Below are 21,386 nucleotides of genomic sequence, written 5' to 3' on the forward strand. Positions count from 1 at the left end.
TAACCATCCCCTTATCAGAACTGGCTTCATCACTCTGTCTCCTCTAAACCAATATGTCGTCGCCTCCTCCAGATGGATGCTGCACACTGGAGCTGAATGAGGAGATTCCCCTATTGTGTAAAGCGCTTTGAGTGTCTAGATATGCACTAAATAAATATAAATACAAGGTCATCTATAATAAATGTGTAAATTATTCATTCTTATCTCTCATTTTCATCTGCTTTTCTGGGGCTGGGTCACGGGGGCAGTAGCCTTAGGAGAGCCTCTCCCCAGACACTTCCTCCAGCTCCTTCAGTGGTGATCCTGAGGCGTTCCCAGGCCAGCCGAGAGACATAGTCCCTCCAGTGTGTCCTGGGTTTTCCCTGAGGCCTCCTCCCAGTGGGACATGCCTGGAACACTTCCCTAGGGTGGCGTCCAGTAGGCATCCGAAACAGATGCCCGAGCCACCTCAGCTGACTTCTCTCAATCTAAAGGAGCAGCGACTCTACTCCAAGCTCCTCCCGGTTGACAGAGCTCCTCACCCTGTCTATTCACCTTATTTTCAGCTGTCGAGCGGGCGCTGCCATTTGAATCTTTTTGTCTCGCGACTTCCGGTCACATTCACTTCCATTCATTTTTTGACGTTAACAACTGCTCGTTATGCTGCTTGATGTTGCAATTTAATATTTTCTTATTATATTATGCTACTTGGTCTGTGTAGTCATGCAAACATTTATTTGTTGAGCAAGTAGTTTGGCCATTTTCTGCCGTTTATTATTCCTAGTCATTTCTCCCATAGGTGACTGAATCGGAAGTTCTAAGACAATCGCGAAAACAGGCGCACTTCCGCATTTTAGAATAAGGTCAATAAGAGTGCGCACTGCCACCCTGTGAAGGAAACTCATTTCAGCTGCTTGTATCAGAGATCATGACCATTGGTGAGAGTAGGAGCGTAGATTGACCGGTAAATCGAGAGCTTTGCCTTTCGGCTCAACTCCTTCTTTACAGTGAAATTCCGGGAATTTCCGGGAGACAGAACAAAACGGGAGATGGGTCTGAAATACGGGATTCTCCCAGGGGAAAACAGGAGTGTTGGCAGGTATGCACTCTGCACTCTAAAGGTCCATGTCTGATGAAGCCAACAGAATGATATTTTCTGCGAATAACAGATGAAATCCTGTGGTCCCCGAACCGGACCCCCTCCAGCCCAAGGCTACGCCTTGAAATTCTGTCCATACAAATTATAATATTGTTAGCTTCGGCAGAAGACTGAAGTGTTATTATTCAACTTCTGATTTATTTTACCATGACAAGATGAGTTCAGCAGTAAACTACAGTTTCTGACATACATGATCCTGGTGGACCACTGTTTATTCGATAAGGTCAGGGCTTTTTCAGGCTTAATTAGTTTGCTGATACACGCCTAACCTCCCAGATAGCAAAATAAACTCGGGCCAGTTCCGGCTAGATTCTCGTCTGCCGGAGACTTACCCCTCAGACTGACTACCTCTGCTGGACCTACTCCGGATGCCTGGACTCACTGCCCGATTCCAGCCCGAGTCAATCAAGCCAGATGCGGCAGCCGAGCGAGCCGGCGCTGCCGCATACGAGCCGGAATCAGCCCACGACGCCGCGAGTAGGTTATGCGCTGCTGCCCGGAGCTGGCGCGATTGAATCTTCATTATATAAACCCTCACCTTTGTTAACGTTATTAAAACCATTTGTGTTGATATGTCAGCAAACGCAGGCTACTATGTAAACGCAAAGAGTAGCACTGAGTTTAACCTTTGAATAAAGATGCAAACAGCATACATAGCAAATATTCAAATAAAGGACAAAATAAATAACAATAAACCTGTATTGATTGCACAAGTATTAAATAATAATACAATTGAATACATTTTGTAGTGCACAATAATTAAGAATTTCAATATAAAAATGACAATAAAACTGCACAATAAAATAAACTAATTTAAGTACGGGGAAAATACAGGAGATTGTTAGCAGTAATTCTCTTTATGTGTCTAAAATAATAATCTCCACGCTGATCTCCTGTAAGGTTATTTGAACTTGCTTTACAGGACGTCTCTGCATTTTAAGTTTTGGCATGTTATTAAGTAATCTACTAAATTTGCTGTTATAAAACATTATTGAAACCGAATCTTATATAGCCTAATAGAGATGTAAATGTTAGATATTATTTATTTACATCATTTACTGTTGCCGTTTTATTTGAAAACTCCAACTAAACATTAAAATGAATGTAAATTCCTCGTTGCCAGATATAATGAAGGCATCGAATAAACCAAATGAAAACGGAGGGAAAAAATGTAAATAACTAAACAATTAAAGCGAAAATCATTAAACAATATACTAGCGATGTAGCAGCAGATGGACATTGTATTAATAGTGCAAAGTTTTTTTGCACAAATTGACAAATTGCAGGGTTGTTCCCGCATGGTAAATCATTATGATGTGTAGGCTATATTTTGGGTTCTGTTGATGGCTAATTAAAAATAAAAACCTTTCTAAAAATAGTATGTGTTGTTTATATGTTTATATAATGTAAAATATGTTCATATTTTACAAATGTTATTTCTACCCCTATAAAGATAACAAATACCATCAGATGTAAAAGATCGTTTATTTCTGCAGTCCAGCATGTATTGCTTTTATTAAAGTTTAACAGCTTACATCACAGCGTTTTTCAACCGTATATTATTCTGTATTTTTAAATGTAAGTGGATCTATTTACATCAGCGAGCCTTTGTTATAGTCATAGACTTAAATATATAGTTATAGTGCATACAGACAGTCCTTCTGCGCATGTCCAGGCTCCAATTTCAGCAGTCTTTTGCGACAGTTTGTGCCCATCAAGCAGGCGTTTTGCCCTCAAGGCGTTCAATGGGAAAATGGGCTGTTGCGTCGTCCATATTTTTTACAGTCATTGGTCTGAACTCGGCGACTCGGCATAAGGTAGTAAACTACAAACATGGCGGACTCGCGCGACCAACGCTCGAGGCCTCGGTAAAAATGTTTGAATAACGTTACTAGAAAATATTTAAGCAACGTTTTCCGCGATATATTTGATCAGGAACAGCAATGTGAACTTTTAAAAAGACGTGTTTTAATTTCTGAATGCATAATTATTCTGCTGCCGAGGATGACGTGAGGAGATGATTGACAGGACTCGTAACTAGGCAACACAACGGTCCGTTAAAGAGGAATAACGGTAGTTTGTCACGAAGCTTGCGTTTGTCAGTAAAAAGTACGGTTTCTTTGAGAAAGTTCAGACTCTTAGGACGTCGTATGATAACGTTGGGTCTTACCTTATCTAGAACGTGTCTTTCTCTCACTTCTTTACCGTAATAATCGCCACAATCCACGGTGACGGTATCTGTTCACAATTCGCGAGAGTCTCAATGGCGACCAATAACGGAATATTGGATATATCCAGCAAACAAACCAGTTATTTGATACTCCAAGAGGACATTTCGGCGATCATTGACTCAATATGTCTCTTCACACAGTTCTCCTGTCGAGAACGGACAGGGAAATATGTATTTTCTCAAAGCTGCACCACAGGTTTAGTTCCTCCATCTTTATCTTCCGGAACTTCCGGTCATCCGTCTCGACCACAGGTAAGCTCTCTTTAATTAAACACAGGGGAGAGGGTGATGATTTATGTCAGGAGGGAAGTTGTTCCACCCCTTGTTTCTATAAACTTAACATTTCATACATGTGTGAATTTTGTGGACAATTTAGCATCTTTTTTTTCATTGTATGTATCGTTACTCCAGAATATTTTGGAAAGATTTGGAATTGTTTATTAACAAAAAACGGAGTATAAGACAGAAATTGGTTTATTTGATGTACTGTTTTATTCTGATGACGATAAATTAAACTGTAAAGGACAATATATTTTTAATTTGTTTATGCTGTTAGGAAAATATCATATACATAAGAAAAAGTGGGCTCAATGTAAACCAAACTTTACCCATTTTGTGAATGATCTTAAAATATATGTAAATCTTTTAGAACAATCACAAAACAAAAAAGCACTGAAAACATGTAATGCTCTGAAAACATTTAATTTCATGTAAATGTAATTTTACTTATATATATATATATATATATATATATATATATATATATATATATATATATATATATATATATATGTATATATACATATATGTGTTTTTTCTCTTTCAGAAACTATGTGAAATGTAAAACCTCTCGTTCTTGTGGCATTGAGTTAATAAAAATAAATAAATAAAAAAACCACCGTTTGTTTCTAGAAAACGATAGAGGAAATTGGTTATGTGACCACATACGTTTGAAGAGCCCTCCATTTTACCCATCCGTCCTCCATATAAAAAAGTCTAAAAAAATAGTACTACTGAAAAACTACTAGTATCTATTTAATCAATAGTAGTATCTAATAAATAAGTAATAGTACCCAATGAATAGTATAATACGCAAGTTGTAGTATCTATTAAATAGGTACTATCTAAATAATAAGTACTAGTCCCTAATGATTAACTACTAGTACATAAAAAATATGTACTAGTCTCAGCTGGAATACATACAAGTCAAAACTGAACAGTTGATATCTCAATGATAGATCCCATAGAAATCAATACAAAACAATGTAATTTGTTACTAGTCACTATTACAATAAGTACTAGCATCTCATAAATAAGTACTAATATCTAATAAAAATAACTACTAAGCACTAGTATATTTTGTATATAAAGCACTAGTATCTAATGAACAGTACTTAATCAGGGTTCAACGCTTAGGATTTTTCCCACTGGCCCAACATTGTTTATATTTTACACAACAACTAACCACAAAATTATAGGAGCAGAAAAAGTCAATCTGTCTACATGTTTTGTGCTTTAAATGAGGAAAATAAACAGGCAATATGGATGTGACCAAAAAAGTCTGCGAGTTTAGAGCATTAAACATGCTTTGTAGAAATTCTGTGAAATAAACTGCACAACCCCCCAAAAACTATGCTAATCAAAAGGATACGAGTTGAACCTCTGTAGAACAAACATGATTGTTTTTATTTTTTTAAAATATTTTTTTCGTTTATGAGGAAAAAGCTTTGTTATGGGTGTGACGTCTCTTCGTTATGGATGTGACAGATAAATGTAAAATTGCCGCTTGTGTGACTTTGGTAAATCAAATACAATATTGAAAACATTGACAGATGCATTTTTGAGTATTTCTAAAGTACTGTCAAATACTTGCTTACACTAAGAACGGAGAAAGCTTCGATATTTTGGTGAAAACTTTTTTCATTGCAAGGTTGACATTTGCATGGAATTGCTCATACGTTTTTTATAAATAATATTTACATATACATAGCGTATGTGTATAATATATATATATATATATATATATATATATATATATATATATATATATAAATATATATATATATATACATACGCTATCGGCCAAAAGTTTGCGATCAGTTTTATACATTTTTTTCATGTTTTTAAAAAGAAAATTCAGTTCATCAAGTTCATAAAATTTACTTTTTTTTAAAAATTGTTAAATATTTATTAAAATTTTAAATAACTGTTTTGTTATTAAAATTATTACACCAGACATTCATGCTTTTATTATTACCATTAATAATAATAATATTAACAATAACAATTAATACTAGAGTGATTTCTGATGACTGGAGTAATGAAGCTGAAAATTCATCTTTAAAATCACTGGAATAAATTATTAAATTAAATGATAAACTACTTTTAAACAGTTATTACAGTATGTTACAGTAGGTTTACTCAAACCATCGTCAACACACTCTTATATTTCACATTATCATACAAATGGCAGGGCAATGTGCTTTACACATTACATGATGCTTAAATATTGTTATATAAAGGCTAAATTGAGTCTGCAGTTTGTAAAAATATATTTGATGTTTTGTGTTGTGTTCACACTTATTGTCAGATAAACACACAGATAAAGTAGTTCAGGCATGTTTTGAGTGCATTACAGTCCCGTATTACTACGCTGAAGGATTTCAGTTATGTTAATGCAAGGAGCCGGTGTGATGAACAAAGAGCAGGAGTCAGAGAGACAGTTTATTGAAGACAATAGTTTACAGTTTGATCAACAGAAAACAGCTTCAACACACTCCATAGGGGTCATAGTCTCAATTTCACAGAAATCATAGAAAGAACAGCACACATGTGGTCAGTGACAAAATCAAATCAAATCATCAGGAATCCATCAGGAATTCATAATTCTGACATGATGCTGTTTTCCACTTCAGCTTCCCACATTGTGCACTTCCTCCTGCAAGCGTCGCAGTCAGAGCTGTATGCAAATGAGGACCGGCTAAAACATCCTCATTGGTCCATTAGCTCTAGATTAACAGCTCCTCCTCCAGCCAATCAGGTGAGGAGGGAAGCTGACGTCACTCTAATGACTCAGAGGCGAGGACAGAGAAGTGTATAATAATTAACAATCGCTCTTAAATAACAAACTGTGACAGACAGGATAAACTAAAGAAACCAGACATAAAGCAAACAATGAATACAAGTTGTTTAAAACAACTCTAAAAACTAAGGCCTAACCAAGCCCTAATCCTAACCTAACCCTAACAAACACCCTAACCCAAAACAATAAATCAAGCGTTTAGATGAACTGGGAAAGCAGAAACAGAAAGAAAGAGGTGAGATTTGGCCTCTTTACTGAAAGATGATTATTTCTGTTCTGTATGTCTAACCCTAAACCCTGACCCTGACTGATGATAATTCACTAACAAACACGTTTAACTATCAAACCTTTAACTATCACTAACTTACTCTATAACTATACCTCAGTTATTTGAAACGATTAATGCTGTCCTGCCGCAGACAGATTCTACCCCAGCTGAGGATTAGCGGCTAACACTCAATCTCCGGCATCACCTGTGTGCATTCATTTATTTATTATTTATTTATTGCCACATCGGCAAATTATGGCTATTTCATAGCAAAATGGATATACATAAAATATTACATGATAAAGACAATTTGTAAAACACAAAAATTTGTATTACAATAAAAAGTTACTTGTACAAATATGTAGGATATAAATAAATAAACTTTAAGATTTAAAATACTGAAAGACTCTTTGTGGTACCTTTCTAAAAATGTGCATCAAAGTAGTCTAATAACATTCAAACTTCCACATTCCAACAAAATATGTTTTAGGATAAGAGCCATTACAGTGACATTAGCTTTCCTCCTCGCGTGATTGGCTGGAGGAGGAGCTTTCAGTCGAGAGCTGGTGGACTAGACTGAAACCGGCCCTCATTTACATGCAGCTCTGACTGCAACACTCGCAGGAGGAAGTGCAGAATTTGTGAAGCAGAAGCGGAAAACAGCAAAATAATGTGACATAAATGGAAGTCTGAAAACCTGTTTCCTGCTGCTGATGGGCTCTACGTCATGCTGAACCACTTGGAAAGCATAAACTCCTCATGTTCATCAATTGACTAAAACAGTCTTTATTTTCACTAGTTTCTTAGCCACGGCTGGTCCAGAATCTCATCCACTGTATGCTGGATCTCTTCTACAACATATTGAGGGGACCAGCAGGCAGCAATAAACTCCATGAATCCTGTAATAATTTAAAAGAGAAAGTTGGTTAATTGTGGACACACAACTGACATGTGTGGAAACATCACACACACACACACACACACACACACACTCACACACAGGACTAAACCCTCCGGTTGTCTCTAAGTATCATAAGCATCTTATCGATAATTATTTACACAGTTGGCATTAAGAAGGAACATAGAAACGTGATCTGACTAGCATCTAGCGGCTAAATGTGTCTGGGAAAATATTCAAAGGCTTTTATCTTCATAAACAGCGTGCATGTGAATGCGTCTGAGTGTTCTGATTGGCCAGAGTAGACGTCTCACATCAGCGTGTTCTAAGCGAGAACACGCTCTTTCCAGCAATCTTCTTTCTGCGTTCACACAGCGCAGCATTCCAGCAAATTACCGGTAACATTACAACTTTCAGGAAAATAGCCAGAATGAAATCTCCTGTATTTTCAAAAAGGGTTTTTTTGCTATTAAAATGGGGTTTGGGTAATTTCTGACCCATTAGTCAACAGGAGAGTTGAACAGTGTTAGTTAGAGTCGTCTTCTTACCTGTAGGTATGCTGGAACAATGTCTTGCTATATCCTGCACGATGGTAACCAGCTGATTCACCGTCCTTTTTTCCGCTCTCACTGGAGATATCACTGTGTCTGGCTGTGGGTGATTCTCTGGATCTGTAAGGAAGAGATGTGTAGAGTTGAGCAAACAGATCAGCTAAAACCCCATTCAACTGATCATTAGAGACTAATGAACGCTTACTGTTTCCTCCTGAAATAATCAGACTTACCATGGGAGATGTGCAACCCACATCCAAAATCTATCAGCTTTATGTGCAGAGGCGGACTGATGACCAGGATATTATGATCGTGAATATCAAAATGACAAATTTCCTTCCTCGTGCACGCTTGAGCCGCTTTCACGATCTGCTGGATCAGTGTGCGAGCGTCTCTCCTCTCCAGGTGTGGGTGCTCCTTCAGGAATTCTGCTAGAGTTCTGCACAGGCCGGGATGCTCTATCACCATCACTATTGACTTGATCGTTGTCTGAAAGCAAATGCAATCAATTAAAATCAAGCACATGACAGCAGTCCTCAGGTCAGTCTTTACACTGGCTTCCAGTTACATTCAGGATAGATTTTAAAGTAGAAACAAGCTTATTTCGCTTACCGCACCGGCATATTAATAACCCACGAGCTCTTCTGAAATAAGACAGAGTTATGTTCTTGTTCAGAAATGCTTCTTGATTTAAGAATTTTTAGTTACAAAATAAAAAAAACAATAAGAAACGAGACAAACCCTCTTACAGTGCATATTTCATGTAATGTGCTGAATAAACAGACTTACCCCGTATGGTGATTTCTCCTCTTTCACCAAAAACCACTCTTGGAGTTTGATGAGGAACCGGCAGGGGGAATCTCTCAAAATGGTCATCAACGCCACTTCCTTTGGGAGCTCTTCAGGATAGCCAGGCTAAAGATAAAGAGCACATTAGCTGCAAATCAACAACATATAATCCTGTTTTCCAATATAACGGTAAAAGAAAATCTGTAAATCAGCAGTTTCCCGTATTTTGTGTTTCATGTTTGTTGTGTGTGTTTATTTATGCTTTTGAATTGCATTGTGGGACATATATTATCTGTACTGGTCTTGTCAATTGTGGTGTAAAAACCCGTTCATTTTTGGAAGCTTTGGTATTATCAAGATATTGAGCTAAGCTGTGAAACATTACTTTAACAGGTTTAATACTTAGGCCCCGTTAACACTAATATGTTTTAGTTTTAAAATACGAAACATACCCTCTCTTTAGCTGAATATCAGTTTTAATGATCAATAATGGCCATTATAAAAGTATAACGTACAATAAGTTTATACATTATAGTAAATACAGGCAAGCAATCATTTAATATACAAAATGTACGTGGTTAGAAAACTCGACAGAGCACAGATAAAGGTCCCATCATAACCGTAAATAAACAGAAAACAGCAGTGAATCACAAAATAATTAACAGATATTTGTATATAGTTTGTACATATTACCACAGCCGTAAACAGACTCATTTATTAAGTGTATTTTGTGAAGCTTTAAATAGACTTACCACATAGCTGTCATACCTGGAATCAGTCATCTTGATGGCAAACTGTGGATGAAAAGTAGAATAAAACATTAGTGAGCAATCAAACATGATTTCTTCAAAGTTTGTCATCTTAACTGGACTAGGGAAAATAGACTTACTCGTTTTCTGTCCGATTTTCTGTATCCAACATAGACGTCGCCAAAGCTGCCCTCTCCTATTTTTTCTCTCACATCATACTTTTCTTCCACTGAAAGATAAAAAAGCATGTTAATTTGAGACAGGTTCATGTTTTGCCTGATAAGACATTCAATAATAATACATTCAAATGTAAAAGTTACCAGAACCAGGAGAAGGCCCTATTCTCGGTGTAGATGATGGACTGCTTCGTCCCGAAGGACCAGGAACATTAGACATACTTTGTTCCATTAACTTATCAGTTAATAACTTTCTCTAAAGTATATGAATCAATTTACTGCAATTAATTCTCTGATTGTAAATCTGTTCGCCTTGTCTGAGTGTCCAAATGCGGAGCTTCTCAATATTCGTCTACTCTGTCAGGCGTCTGGTTAATTGTGACATTCGCAGAATAGAACGCGTTCTATTTAATCAGATGACGTAGGATGGAGGGAGACCAAGATGGCGGCGCCCTAGGTACAGGTATTCGCGTTTATTCTTCAGGATTTAAAAGGTAAAGTGGTATGTCAACCTACTGCTTAACACTGGTGATGACATTATAAAATACGCATGGACGTTATACAACTCTTTTAACATCTTTGTGCGTGGGGAAAAGAGGCAAGAATAAAGTTAATCACGCAAGGTCTGGCATGAGTGTTTTTTCCCACACGGCGAACTTGATGGCTCGGCATCGGCCTGTAGCTCTGGACTGAATATCCAATGTGATACGGAATCACGATGCGTTGACACTTGTCCGAACTTGAAAAACGAGGATGTTATAGCTGAGCTGCAAGTGAATAGTTTGACGACGTCAGCGACGGCGCGACAGCGTCTTCTACCGCGGGTAATTTATTTATTTAATTTTTATCGAGAAATTAAGCCTTGTGCAACATAAGGGCACTTATTTATGCATGTACGACCTTTTCCCCTCAAACCATAACAGGAGTAAATAATTTAATTGGTTTTAACGTCAAACTAACTTTACCGCGGTGCTTCACCGGGATGTCGGCGAGCACAGAGCGGCTCTTGTGAAGCAGAGATCGGCGCGCTGAGAGGAAAACTAATCGCTGAACGCAAGTGTACTTGATTGTAAGTGCTACAGTTGAAGGTGCTGTTTAAAGCAACATGATGTTACCGAAAATGTCCGATAAGTAGTTCTCAACATATTAGGAAAGATCGTTCCAGATGATCTTCAGGACAGTGCTGATATTGCTTACCGTGTGGGTCCCAAACGCGCTGATGGCAAACCAGATCGGCCATAATCCTCTTCACTTTTCGCCGCGTTCGTGACATTACTCGGGCTGCAGATTTCTGAAAACTGACTGCATCTATCAAAGTGTCTGTCACCAGATGACAGGGCAGCACGAGACAAGCTGTGGCCTCTCGCGAAGAAAGCACGCGAGGAGGGCAAGAAGGCATCTTTCCGCAACACTTGCGCTAATTGATGGAAACAATTCACTTGAACTCCGATGTTCAGTGACTGTTTACACCAGAGGACTTTTCATCACGTTTACGTGTTAAATATAATAAGCTTAAGCTGTGTAAAGCTAACACGAATGTGCTGGATTAGTTTTTATTATTACTTTTACCAATCTAAATAAAACACTGTATTTTGGGTTGTAATATCCAGGGATGGGCAGTATTTATGATACAAGTGTTTAAAATATATTTCAAATACAAAATAGTATTTTGTAATTGTTATTTTACAGGGTTTATGAAAATGGGTGAATATTTTGTATTAAAACACTTTAGTGTTTTGTGCTTTTAAAATACTTTGTAAGAAATCTACATGATGACTAGGGATGCAACGGAAACAGGTTTTGGTTGTACGATTATAGTCTGGGATAATCACGGTTAAAACGATTATTGTGCGTTTTTTTTATTTCGAAATAGTACTAGTTTAGAAAATCACATATGAAATATGTGAAATCATATTCAAAATATGAAACCTGAAAGTAAATAGTTTTTGATAGTTTTAAATTTAAGCATCATATTAGTTAAGTATTTCCCATTTAAATAGTACAAATGTAGTCGAAGACTGCTAAACCTCTGTCTGAAAGGCACTAATATGCATGTAAACCTCGTGCCTCCATTGGAAGTAATGAACTTGTGCGGGTGAAAAATGGGATATGTGAATGGCCCTTAGTTATCTCCTTTGAGGGAGCAACACAATAATATCCAGCTGCAGGTCCGCAGAACCACAGACGTTTCAGGCACACACGATCTAGGCAAACCATGTACGGTTATGACGGATGTTAATGTTATTAATGTCTTCTCGGACATCGTCATCAATATATTTTTACATGTATTGTCAATAAATATTATAGTAAACAATAATAATAATAAACTATTTCACAAATATTGCGATCGAGACAGGCGAATAGAGAACATTGATCATAGACTTGACATCAGTCATCATAGATGATCAGTCATTATTATTTGACAGTCAATAGCAGATACTCATTTGCTGACATTGCTAAAACATTTTGCAGAGATATATAAACAATCTAATTGGACAGAATTATTTTAAATATAATGGTTTTAGTTATAATGAAGGAAATAATAGCAAGTTAATATGTTTAGACAATTTTGAGGCATGAAAACAAAAACAATGGTCCCAAAGTATTTCCTGTTTTACACTTTTGATTTCTCTAGCTTCTGAGAATTCAAAGAGAGCCACATATTGATAAATAACTTTATGATAGCTGTTATAACATTAAGTTATGATAAAATTGCCTCTTGTTACAGTTATGAAATAGTTTGATAACTAGCAGGAAATGGACCAATGACATCTCCGCATGAAATGATACATTTTATAAATGTCCAGTGATTTAATAGTATTTTATTTGCTTAATTTTCATATAACTTTCTTATTAATGGTTTCCCATATTAAATATTATAAATTATAGTAAGTCATATACTGTTTTTATATTGTAATATAGTGTTTTAGACCATAAAGTACTGGTGATTTGTGGTAATTATAGTTATATAAACAAATGAACTGTTAATAAAAACTGTTAATAAAATAAAACCTATATATTGCGTTTTCATTCTGAAATAATGTGAATCACATGAACTGTGCAAATCTGTAAAAACAATTGGGTGGGGGCGGGTCTCTTATAGTAAAGGCAAAATAAAGGCTACAATATAAATTTAGGCAAAACTCTGTATCAGTGCTAATGTATGACTGTTCTCTTTGTGTGACAAGCTTTTTAGCCAATGATGAGGGCAGCTTCAGTCACTCCAACCGGTTCTGTCCAAACCAGTCGCAGGTCACGCCCACTGTAAACAAACAAAAGCGCAAGTATGCGGAGAGACGGCGTCAGGTAGGTCATTATTGCGTACACGGAGAATCGACACACTAACATTACATGTAAATGTAACGGAGAAGCACTTCTGCAACGAGACCAACAGCCTGTAAGAACATTTAGACTTATTCAGTTGTTGTGTATGGTTCGAGGACACTTAGGACCCTATCATACACCTGGCGCAAGGCGCGGCGCAATACTTGTTTGCTTGTTTCAGCTTGGCGCAACAGTGGTTTTGAGGCGTTGCGCCAGGCTCTTTAAGTAGCAAATGCATTTGCGCTCGTATGTGTGCCTGTAGGCGTTCTGGTCTAAAAAGGAAGGCGTTCTGAGGCGCACTGCTGGCGAGTTGCTATTTTGAGAAACTATAATAGATTTTTCATTAGACCAAAACAAACTCGGTCCAAAGTCGAGCGCAGAGTTGCGACTCGCTTACACACTGCTTAATAGCCTACACAGAAGATGTAGAGCAATACGCAAATATCTTTACATGTGAAACAGTTAAAATATTAAGGATAGACCTGTATATAGGCTATAATAACAATATATTGAATATAAATATAAAGGATTAAAATATTACAAAACATTATTTTCTAGCCTACATAAATATGAAAAACCACTGCCTTCATGCCTTCTTCATCTCAGGAGGCTTTTTCAGTTCATTCATAACAATTTGCTTTTGTATAACATTATTATTAGCATTTATTAAAAACAAGCCTAGATTTGCCCACCTGTCAGGTTTTAGACCATAAGGGGCACAGCATGTGTATTAGGTTATAACTCTTATACACACTTTGTTATTATTGTTCATTTATTCGTTTGCTGGAAATTAAAACTGAATTTAGAAATAGTTTTGAAACAAATCTTTGCTTTTAACAAACGAAATTAATTATTTATAGACTAATGGATGTCTGTGCTTAAAGGTTTCCCTGTCCACGAGAGCAAAAGCGAAAGTGAACTTACTTTACATCATGTAAATAGCAAATGCGCTATGGCGCGACGCAGCTGGCTCTTAAAGGGAATGGGTGATGAGACTCTGATTGGTTTATTCTCAAAACACACCTATAACTCATTAAGAAAAAAAGCTCAACCCTTTCAGACCATGCACCATGCACCACAGCGCATAGCAGATTTTCCCATCCTTAAATTAGCAAGTATGGATTCTGACACACCCTGAAAGCGTTTTCGCCCTGTGCTTTGCGTTTTGCGCATGGACCGTCAAAATAGAGCCCTTAGACTTGTTTTCAGCTGTTTGTGTAAGGTTGTAGGACATTTAAACTTGTTTTCAGCTCTGTGTATGGTACTAGAAAAGTTTACCCACTGTTTCCTTGGTTACTATAAGAGCTTGTGTGTGGAGCGTGGACGGTTTTGTGTCCCCTGCCGCAGTTTCGGGTGTTTTTACTCTCGAGGCGTGTCCAGCTGAATCCAATAAGCAAGGCACTCAGGGGTGTATATAAGTAGCTAGTCTCATCGGGGCAGCGGTCGTGGCAGCCTCGTGTGAAGGCCGACGAGTGTAAAGACTATCGACTCTACCTTCGCCATCGACTCTACCTGCGCCATCGACTCTACCTTCGCCATCAACTTTACCTGCGCCATCGACTCTACCTGCGCGACTCCACCGAGCAAAGACACAGACAAAGCAGCTGAGTACTTATTTATTTTACTTTATCTTTGCTCTTATTATTGTTTTCATTGCACTTTTATTATGTGTTTACTAATTTCTGTTGTTACTAACACTCGCAAAGCATGGGAGGTACATTCTCACAACCTTTGTTCAATACATGTATCTGCTATTTCACAACTCTCTCTCTCCGTGGGCCTCTGGAATTGTCAATCTGCTGTTAACAAGGCAGATTTTACTACCTCCATAGCTACACATTCTGACTATAATCTCATGACTCTAACTGAGACCTGGTTGAGGCCGGAGGACACTGTTATACATGCAGCTCTTTCTGCTAATATCTCTTCTTCCCACACTCCTCGTCAGACAGGGAGTGGGGGGGGACTGGACTACTGATTTCCAAAGAATGGAAATTCACTCAGAGACGGTCCCTGCCAACAGTCAGCTCCTTTGAATTTCATGCAGTCTCCATTATCCACCCCTTCTACATAAATGTGGTTGTCATCTACCGCCCACCGGGTACATTAGGTCATTTCTTACAGGGCTCGAAATTAACCTTTTTGCATGGTAGCACCGGTGCTCCTAACTTAAAAAATGTAGGCGCATCAGCCAAAATTTAGTCGCACCCACCAATTATGAGCACCGTTACTACAAGTTTCATACAAACATATTTATTGCATTTGAAATCAACAGTAATCAAACTAACAAGCAATAAATATATATATTATATATGCAAACGTGAGGAAAATATGTCTCAACGAAATCCCGTTACCACGAGAAAATAGATTTTTAGAACATAACTTAGTGACCAAAAGATCAGTGGCGTAGCGCAAAATGCGGAGGCCCCCCTGCAGGGATCGCTGACGGGGCCCCCTGATGAAGGGGGGGGGGATACGTCATACGTCAATTTGCATATCACTGACGTCATAACGTTCTACCGTTTCTGTTTAACAGCCTATGGTTAATAAAGGGGTATTTATAATTGCACTACACTTTATATAAGCATGTTTATTTAACTACATTTATTGCTGTTTGAATACAGTATATCATTATAGATCTGTAACGTTAGTGAATGTGCAGTAATCTCTCATATGAAATAAACTCAGACAAGTTCAGAAACTGTCACTAAAATATCTGTGATTTTGAACAAGAAAAGAAGAAACGGTCCAAATAAATTGTTAAAATAAAGGAGAAGTAGATCGGTTTGACTGTACAAGGGAAATACCTTCACACTGCCTGTGCTAAATCATTTGTCGTCGGTACGCAGAGGGGTGATCTGCTCTCGGGCTAAAGGTGGGAGAGGCTGCTGTTGAGGACTGACTGGGCCGCCTGTCAGTGCTGTGAGGCGGGGGAGGGGTCGGCGGCATCACACGCAGCTCGTTGAGAAGAGTAGGGACGGTACAGTATGGAAAAATGACAGTCTAAAAAAATCTTCAATAACACATAAAAAAGTCGCTAGGGGGGTCTGAAAAGTCGCTAAATCTAGTGACAAAGTCGCTAAGTTGGCAACATTGGCGGCAAGCAATCAGAATGAAGTAGTCCACCGCTTGAGAGGTGTTCAGAGAACACAGACGTGTGAACTTTGGTTCCGACAACAGTTGTTCCCAACAGTTTATTGAAAATCGCGACGACGCGGGGCCCCCTAATCACGCGGGGCCCCCCCGCGGTGCGTGCCCTGCGGGCCCGTCCGCTACGCCACTGCAAAAGATACACGGAGCGCTCACCGGCTCTGCACACACTGCTTGAATGAATCTGTTAACGGTATAACTGTGCTGTTCTCACAAGTGCTGTCTGATATTGCACTGATGCTTTTGACATGTAACGTTACTGAACCTTATTATATGCAAACGTCATGTTAATAGCAATACCGGCCTTTTTATGAGTAGTGATATTAGTTTACTCAGTGTAAGCCCGTTTGCGATGGTGTACGTGGTGTTAAATTTGACATATAGCTGCCCCTTGCATGGCGGACAGCATCTGGCGATTATATGAAGGATTAAACAGAAGCTCTCGTGCTAGATGTGGCAAACAGTTACCTGAAAACTCCATCCCACAGACTTTTCATAGCGGACTTGAAGCCTATGGAAGTCTTTTATCCACTCTTGGAAAAGTGTAGATGGTGGATTAACATTCAGCACGTGATCAATAGTAAGCTGTGTCATTATTTGTAACTTTAGATGTCATGGTTTCTAAAACTAAATCTGTCAGTGTTATCTTCATTCTCATCTTCAGCGCTTTACAATTTTTTACGGTAGTAGCTCTCTGTCATCTCAAGCAAGAAGGCAATGACAGTGATTGACAGCTGATATTTCAGTGCTAGAGCAGTGGTGGGCCAATAAGAAGAGCGCAAAGGCGGGGCAAGCATTACAGATTTGGCTTTGTTTACTGCAGCAAGTTTTCATGACATCTGTTTTAAACCATTCGTGAGCGCTGCGTTTCGTGTTTTAAGTGCTGAAAAAGAGCTTAGAGATATATTCTGTGTGAATGTCTGCCGAATCTGCGCATGTGGCGAACATTTTGCAGTAAAAACTGGTCGCACACAACAATTTTAAGCACTCGCGCTAATGCTCCCAAATATATTTTGAGGTCCCATAAACAAAATTTCGGCCGCATATGCGACCAAAATGGTCACAATTTCGAGCCCATATATATATAAATATATATTAAAGAATGTTGAAAAATTCAATTTAATTTTCAATTCAGCTTTATTTGTATAGCGCTTTTACAATGTAGATTGTGTCAAAGCAGCTTCACATAAATGGTCTTAGTAACTGGAACAGTGTGGTTCAGGTTTTAGTGTTTAAGTTCAGTTCAGTTCAGTTTAGCTCAGTTCAGTGTGATTTAATCATTACTGAGAAAATAAACAGCCATTGGCTTCTATAGTAGGAACAAAAATACTATGGAAGTCAGGGGCTGTTTTCTTCATCTGTCTAACTTTGTGTTCAACAGAGAAAGGAAACTGGTTTGGATCATATGGAGGATGAGTAAATGACAACTTGCTTCTTGCGGTAAATTGTCACTTTAAAATCCATTTACCATTAATGAAACGATGAGTTATCCTCATACACGCTATCTGATGTGGGCATACCTCTGCTTAAAACTGATTCATTTTTAACTGTCGTGCAGGGGGCCCCACGTCGTCGCGATTTTCAATAATTGAAAATCCAGGAACCGCAATAATCAAACTCTTGGGAACAACTGTGGTCGGAACCAAAGTTCATAGGTCTGTCTTCTCTGAACTCCTCTCAAGCGGTGGACTACTTCATTCTGATTGCTTGCCGCCGAACAGCGTCATAGCCAATGAAGACGCGCCGCTGTTTCTCGCCGCCGGTTCTCGTTAAAAAATGAATGACTTCTGGCTACTTTGACGCTCTGGCCGCTTTCGGTTTGTGATCGCTCCTCAGTTTGTGAAGGATTCCCCGCGTTGTCGCTCCACTCCGCCTCCTTTCCCCGCTCCTCAATTTGTGACATAGATATATACACTAGATATCGCATAGGGACCCTGAGCATGCGTCTATAGCGCCGCCACATTGGTACAGTGCTCCCAGGACAAATGTCATTCAACCGCACTAGTCAAGACTGCGGGATTGTAGCGCTGTCTACGAGTGTAGTAACGAGCAAACAAAGAAAACAAAGCACAAAGGCAGAACATTACATAGGTAAGATTAAGTTGTTTATGTTTTTGTATGTTCTGAAATTTGTGCTAAACAGGTAGCGTTATTGATGATAATACAGTCACTTACTGCATTCATCATGAGGCAAAGCAGCTCCAACTCGCACTAAACACTCGACTTATGCTAGTTTTGTTGAATAAAATCAGCAAACAATGCAAAAGAAATATGACAACGAAATGCTGCGCTGCCAGAAACTTGAAATATTTTCGGCTAGTGAACGAGTCGTTCATAACAGAGATTCATTCACAAACCAATCGCTCCCTCCGTCAGTATGAGCAGTGAAAGCAGGAGAGGAGCTGTGTTTCAGGACACGGATTTGATCAAATTTAACAGGGAGGGTGGATAGTACATTTCTGTCCACACAAACACAAGCTTTTTGTCAGGAATGCCCGTGCGGTCACTGATCCATCAATGTAGAAAAGTGATGTAAAATTAAAAATGATATGTATTTTCGTGTGAGGATTATCCGCCTGGACAAAGAGTGTAAATGTAATGAACAGTGTCTGAACACTTAAGCTTAATATAAGTAATCTTCGAAAAGCCTATGGGAAAAAAAAAAAGTTTTATGCTAGCAGCCGATTCGCCTACAAGGTGACGTCATGGTTCCTCCACTCTATAGGAGCACCAGTAGAGCTCACGTGATCCTCTCTCAGCTCGCTCAGAGGCTGCTTGTATTCGTGCTGTATAGACCTACACAGATCTGCGTTTGAAGCAGGTCGCCACCCAGAGCGACAGGCAGCTACAAAATCGCTGCTAGTCTGAATGAGGCAGAAGAGGCAGTGATAAATGTTGGACTATTTATAGTCATAGAGGAGAACACCTCGAATCTTCATCCAATGGAAATAATGAATGTGGCTGTGGTGTGAGAGGAAGAGGTTGTACGTTGGCCTCAGGGAAGTCAAATGTCTTTGCTATGCTAATAGGGATTCTTCTTGCCCTGAAAATCACTTATCCTCCAAAAAGAGATCATGAAAATTGGTGGTGAAGAATGCTCTGCAAAAGTTCACCGAGTAGATTTAAACTCTTAAGTGTTTAGTGGATGCTCAAATTTACTGATATTTATGTTGTTCCTTCAGCGTTAAGGACTAAATCTCAATCCAGTGTAACGAGTCGCTTACACTTCATGAAAAGGGAAACATTTTCTGGATAATAAGCTTTATTTTTTTTCTCTGTCTCACATTACACTTCATATTGCACAGTAGCAGACATTCTGTTACACACATTCTATATCAACTCTGTGCTACAATTGCGGTTTAACAAAAATTCAACAAGTCAGAAATCTCAAGAAACAGTAAAATGCATTTCTCAAACAGCATTAAAATAAACTCTTTAAAATGTATAAACAAACTCAGGTTGTGTTAAACTGCAGTTCTAGCAGACTGTTTTTATATTAACTCAATGAGAGTGGTGGGAATTGTGTAATGCGAGAACAAGAAAAACAATCACTTACATTAAAGTTGCTTATCATCGAACACATTTTCTCCTCATTAAGTGTGAGCAACTCGTCACACTGGATTGAGATTTAGTCATTAAAGTTAAATGAACAGCATGGATATCAGTAAGTGCATGCGTGAGCAAAAATCCACTAAACACTTAAGAGTTTATTTCTTACTCCATGAACTTTTGCAGAGCGTTGAATATCAGTTTCAGCATGAGAGAACAAAATCAGTTGTAAACAGTTTTCATTATAAATGTTTTTGTATTGGTGTAAACCTTTACAATGTTAAATAGATGAAGAAACATTTCAGAGGCCTAATTTTAATGATGTTTGAGAAATTCTTTATAACGATTGATTTATAACTTGGCATGATTTTTTTCAGTGGTGTTTGAACTTACAGGTTGTATCCTGTTGCTTCAAGGAGATTTAATATGAATGTATTGAATTGATGACTGTACTTCTGCGTGAATGAAAATATTTTCTTGAAGTTATAATAAATGTTATTACAGTTTATTTGTGTTGACGTTCTTGGTCTCTTTTTTAAATCCATTTGTCGTATTAACCTGTGGTAAATTATCTCATAATTTTAGGTCAACCGTGTAAACGTCTTAGTTGTTACAACAAGCTATATTTAGTTGGTTTAACTCATATTTTAAGGCAACCAGGTAACTTTTTCAGTTATTTTTTTCAACAAACTATTTTTAGTTGAGTTGACAAATCTTTTATTCATATAACTTCGAATTATATTATATCAACTTCTTGAAGCAGTCAAATGGATTAAGTTGTCTTAAATTAGTTTACTCAACAATTTTACACCATTAAGTTGAGTGCACTTACATTTGTAAGTCAACTTAAACTGCTTAAAGAAGTGGATACAACACAAAATATTAGTAAAATTAGTTGAAACAACATAATCACTCAAGTTATTATAACTCATACTTATAATTACAATAAACTCAAAAATTTAAGGCAACCAGGTAACTTTTTAAAGTCAAACTAACAAATCATTTTTTATAGTGCAGGTGCAAAAATGTGCTTTAATGTACTTGAATGTTAAAAATGTGTATCCTACAATACAAGGTTAGTTGTCAAATTAAGATGGAAGATTATTTTAAGTTATTTAATTAGCTTGTTTATGAAGACTGCAGAGTGCTGCATGACAAAAATAGACTGAATAATTCCCCCCCCCCATTCTTTATGTATAATATTTGTAACATAAAGATTGACTTAAGTAATTAAGGTTCGTTTTAATCAAGAAAACCTTTATTTAATCATATAAAGCTTGGGAGCAATTCAATGAGAACAGCCATTTTGAAAAGGTCAAAAAAGCTCTTCCACTGCCTGCAGTGTCATGAAAATCCACAAGAGGGCAAAATACAGGCATCAAACTAACCTCCGTGAAGTTGGCACCCCATAAAAACAAATAATCCCCAAAACTATGCCATTCGTTTGTGCTACGTTTGTGCTGATTTGTGCCGCAAAAACGA

The 21,386-nt window shown here is 37.9% G+C and overlaps 2 protein-coding genes across 6 annotated transcripts in view; one reads left to right on the forward strand and one right to left on the reverse strand.

Moving 5' to 3' along the window:
* The first annotated feature begins 625 nt into the window (after positions 1–625).
* The window catches only part of LOC797378 (uncharacterized), a 40,215-nt gene continuing 19,454 nt past the window's right edge, over positions 626–21,386 (forward strand). For both annotated transcript variants that reach the window (XR_012391758.1, XM_068214271.2), the window contains exon 1: positions 626–3,620. Coding sequence is in view for 1 of the 2 variants with exons in the window: in XM_068214271.2 (XP_068070372.1) it covers positions 3,494–3,620 (127 nt within the window). In the remaining variant the exon portion in view is untranslated. The remainder of the gene's footprint in view (positions 3,621–21,386) is intronic.
* LOC103908992 (serine/threonine-protein kinase pim-2-like) lies at positions 6,083–11,237 on the reverse strand. Of its 4 annotated transcripts, none has more exons than XR_012391773.1 (8): positions 10,026–11,147; positions 9,846–9,934; positions 9,709–9,750; positions 8,957–9,082; positions 8,401–8,656; positions 8,165–8,287; positions 7,329–7,617; positions 6,083–6,394 (listed from the first exon to the last, which is right to left on the reverse strand). XR_012391773.1 is itself a non-coding variant. In XM_073925591.1 (7 exons), exons 1-7 carry the CDS (start codon positions 11,152–11,154, stop codon positions 7,514–7,516), a joined length of 816 nt encoding a protein of 271 aa, XP_073781692.1. In that variant the 5' UTR covers positions 11,155–11,237; the 3' UTR covers positions 7,422–7,513. The 4 variants fall into 4 exon arrangements, 2 of the variants coding, with proteins under 2 accessions (XP_073781692.1, XP_073781691.1); XR_012391774.1 differs by lacking the exon at positions 6,083–6,394 and adding an exon at positions 8,780–8,811 and having other exon boundaries at positions 7,484–7,617; positions 10,026–11,181; XM_073925591.1 differs by lacking the exon at positions 6,083–6,394 and having other exon boundaries at positions 7,422–7,617; positions 11,079–11,237.

Source organism: Danio rerio, chromosome 16, assembly GCF_049306965.1.
Source record: "Danio rerio strain Tuebingen ecotype United States chromosome 16, GRCz12tu, whole genome shotgun sequence".
NCBI classification, from domain to species: domain Eukaryota; kingdom Metazoa; phylum Chordata; class Actinopteri; order Cypriniformes; family Danionidae; genus Danio; species Danio rerio.

Coding starts and splice junctions, on each gene's coding strand:
- LOC103908992 (XM_073925590.1), bottom strand. CDS start 10,113: ATGGAACAAAGTATGTCTAATGTTCCTGGTCCTTCGGGACGAAGCAGT. Junction 9,751..9,845: donor GAAAATCGGACAGAAAACGA/GTAAGTCTATTT, acceptor TTTCATCCACAG/TTTGCCATCAAGATGACTGA. Junction 9,083..9,708: donor CCAGGTATGACAGCTATGTG/GTAAGTCTATTT, acceptor CTTTATCTTTAG/CCTGGCTATCCTGAAGAGCT.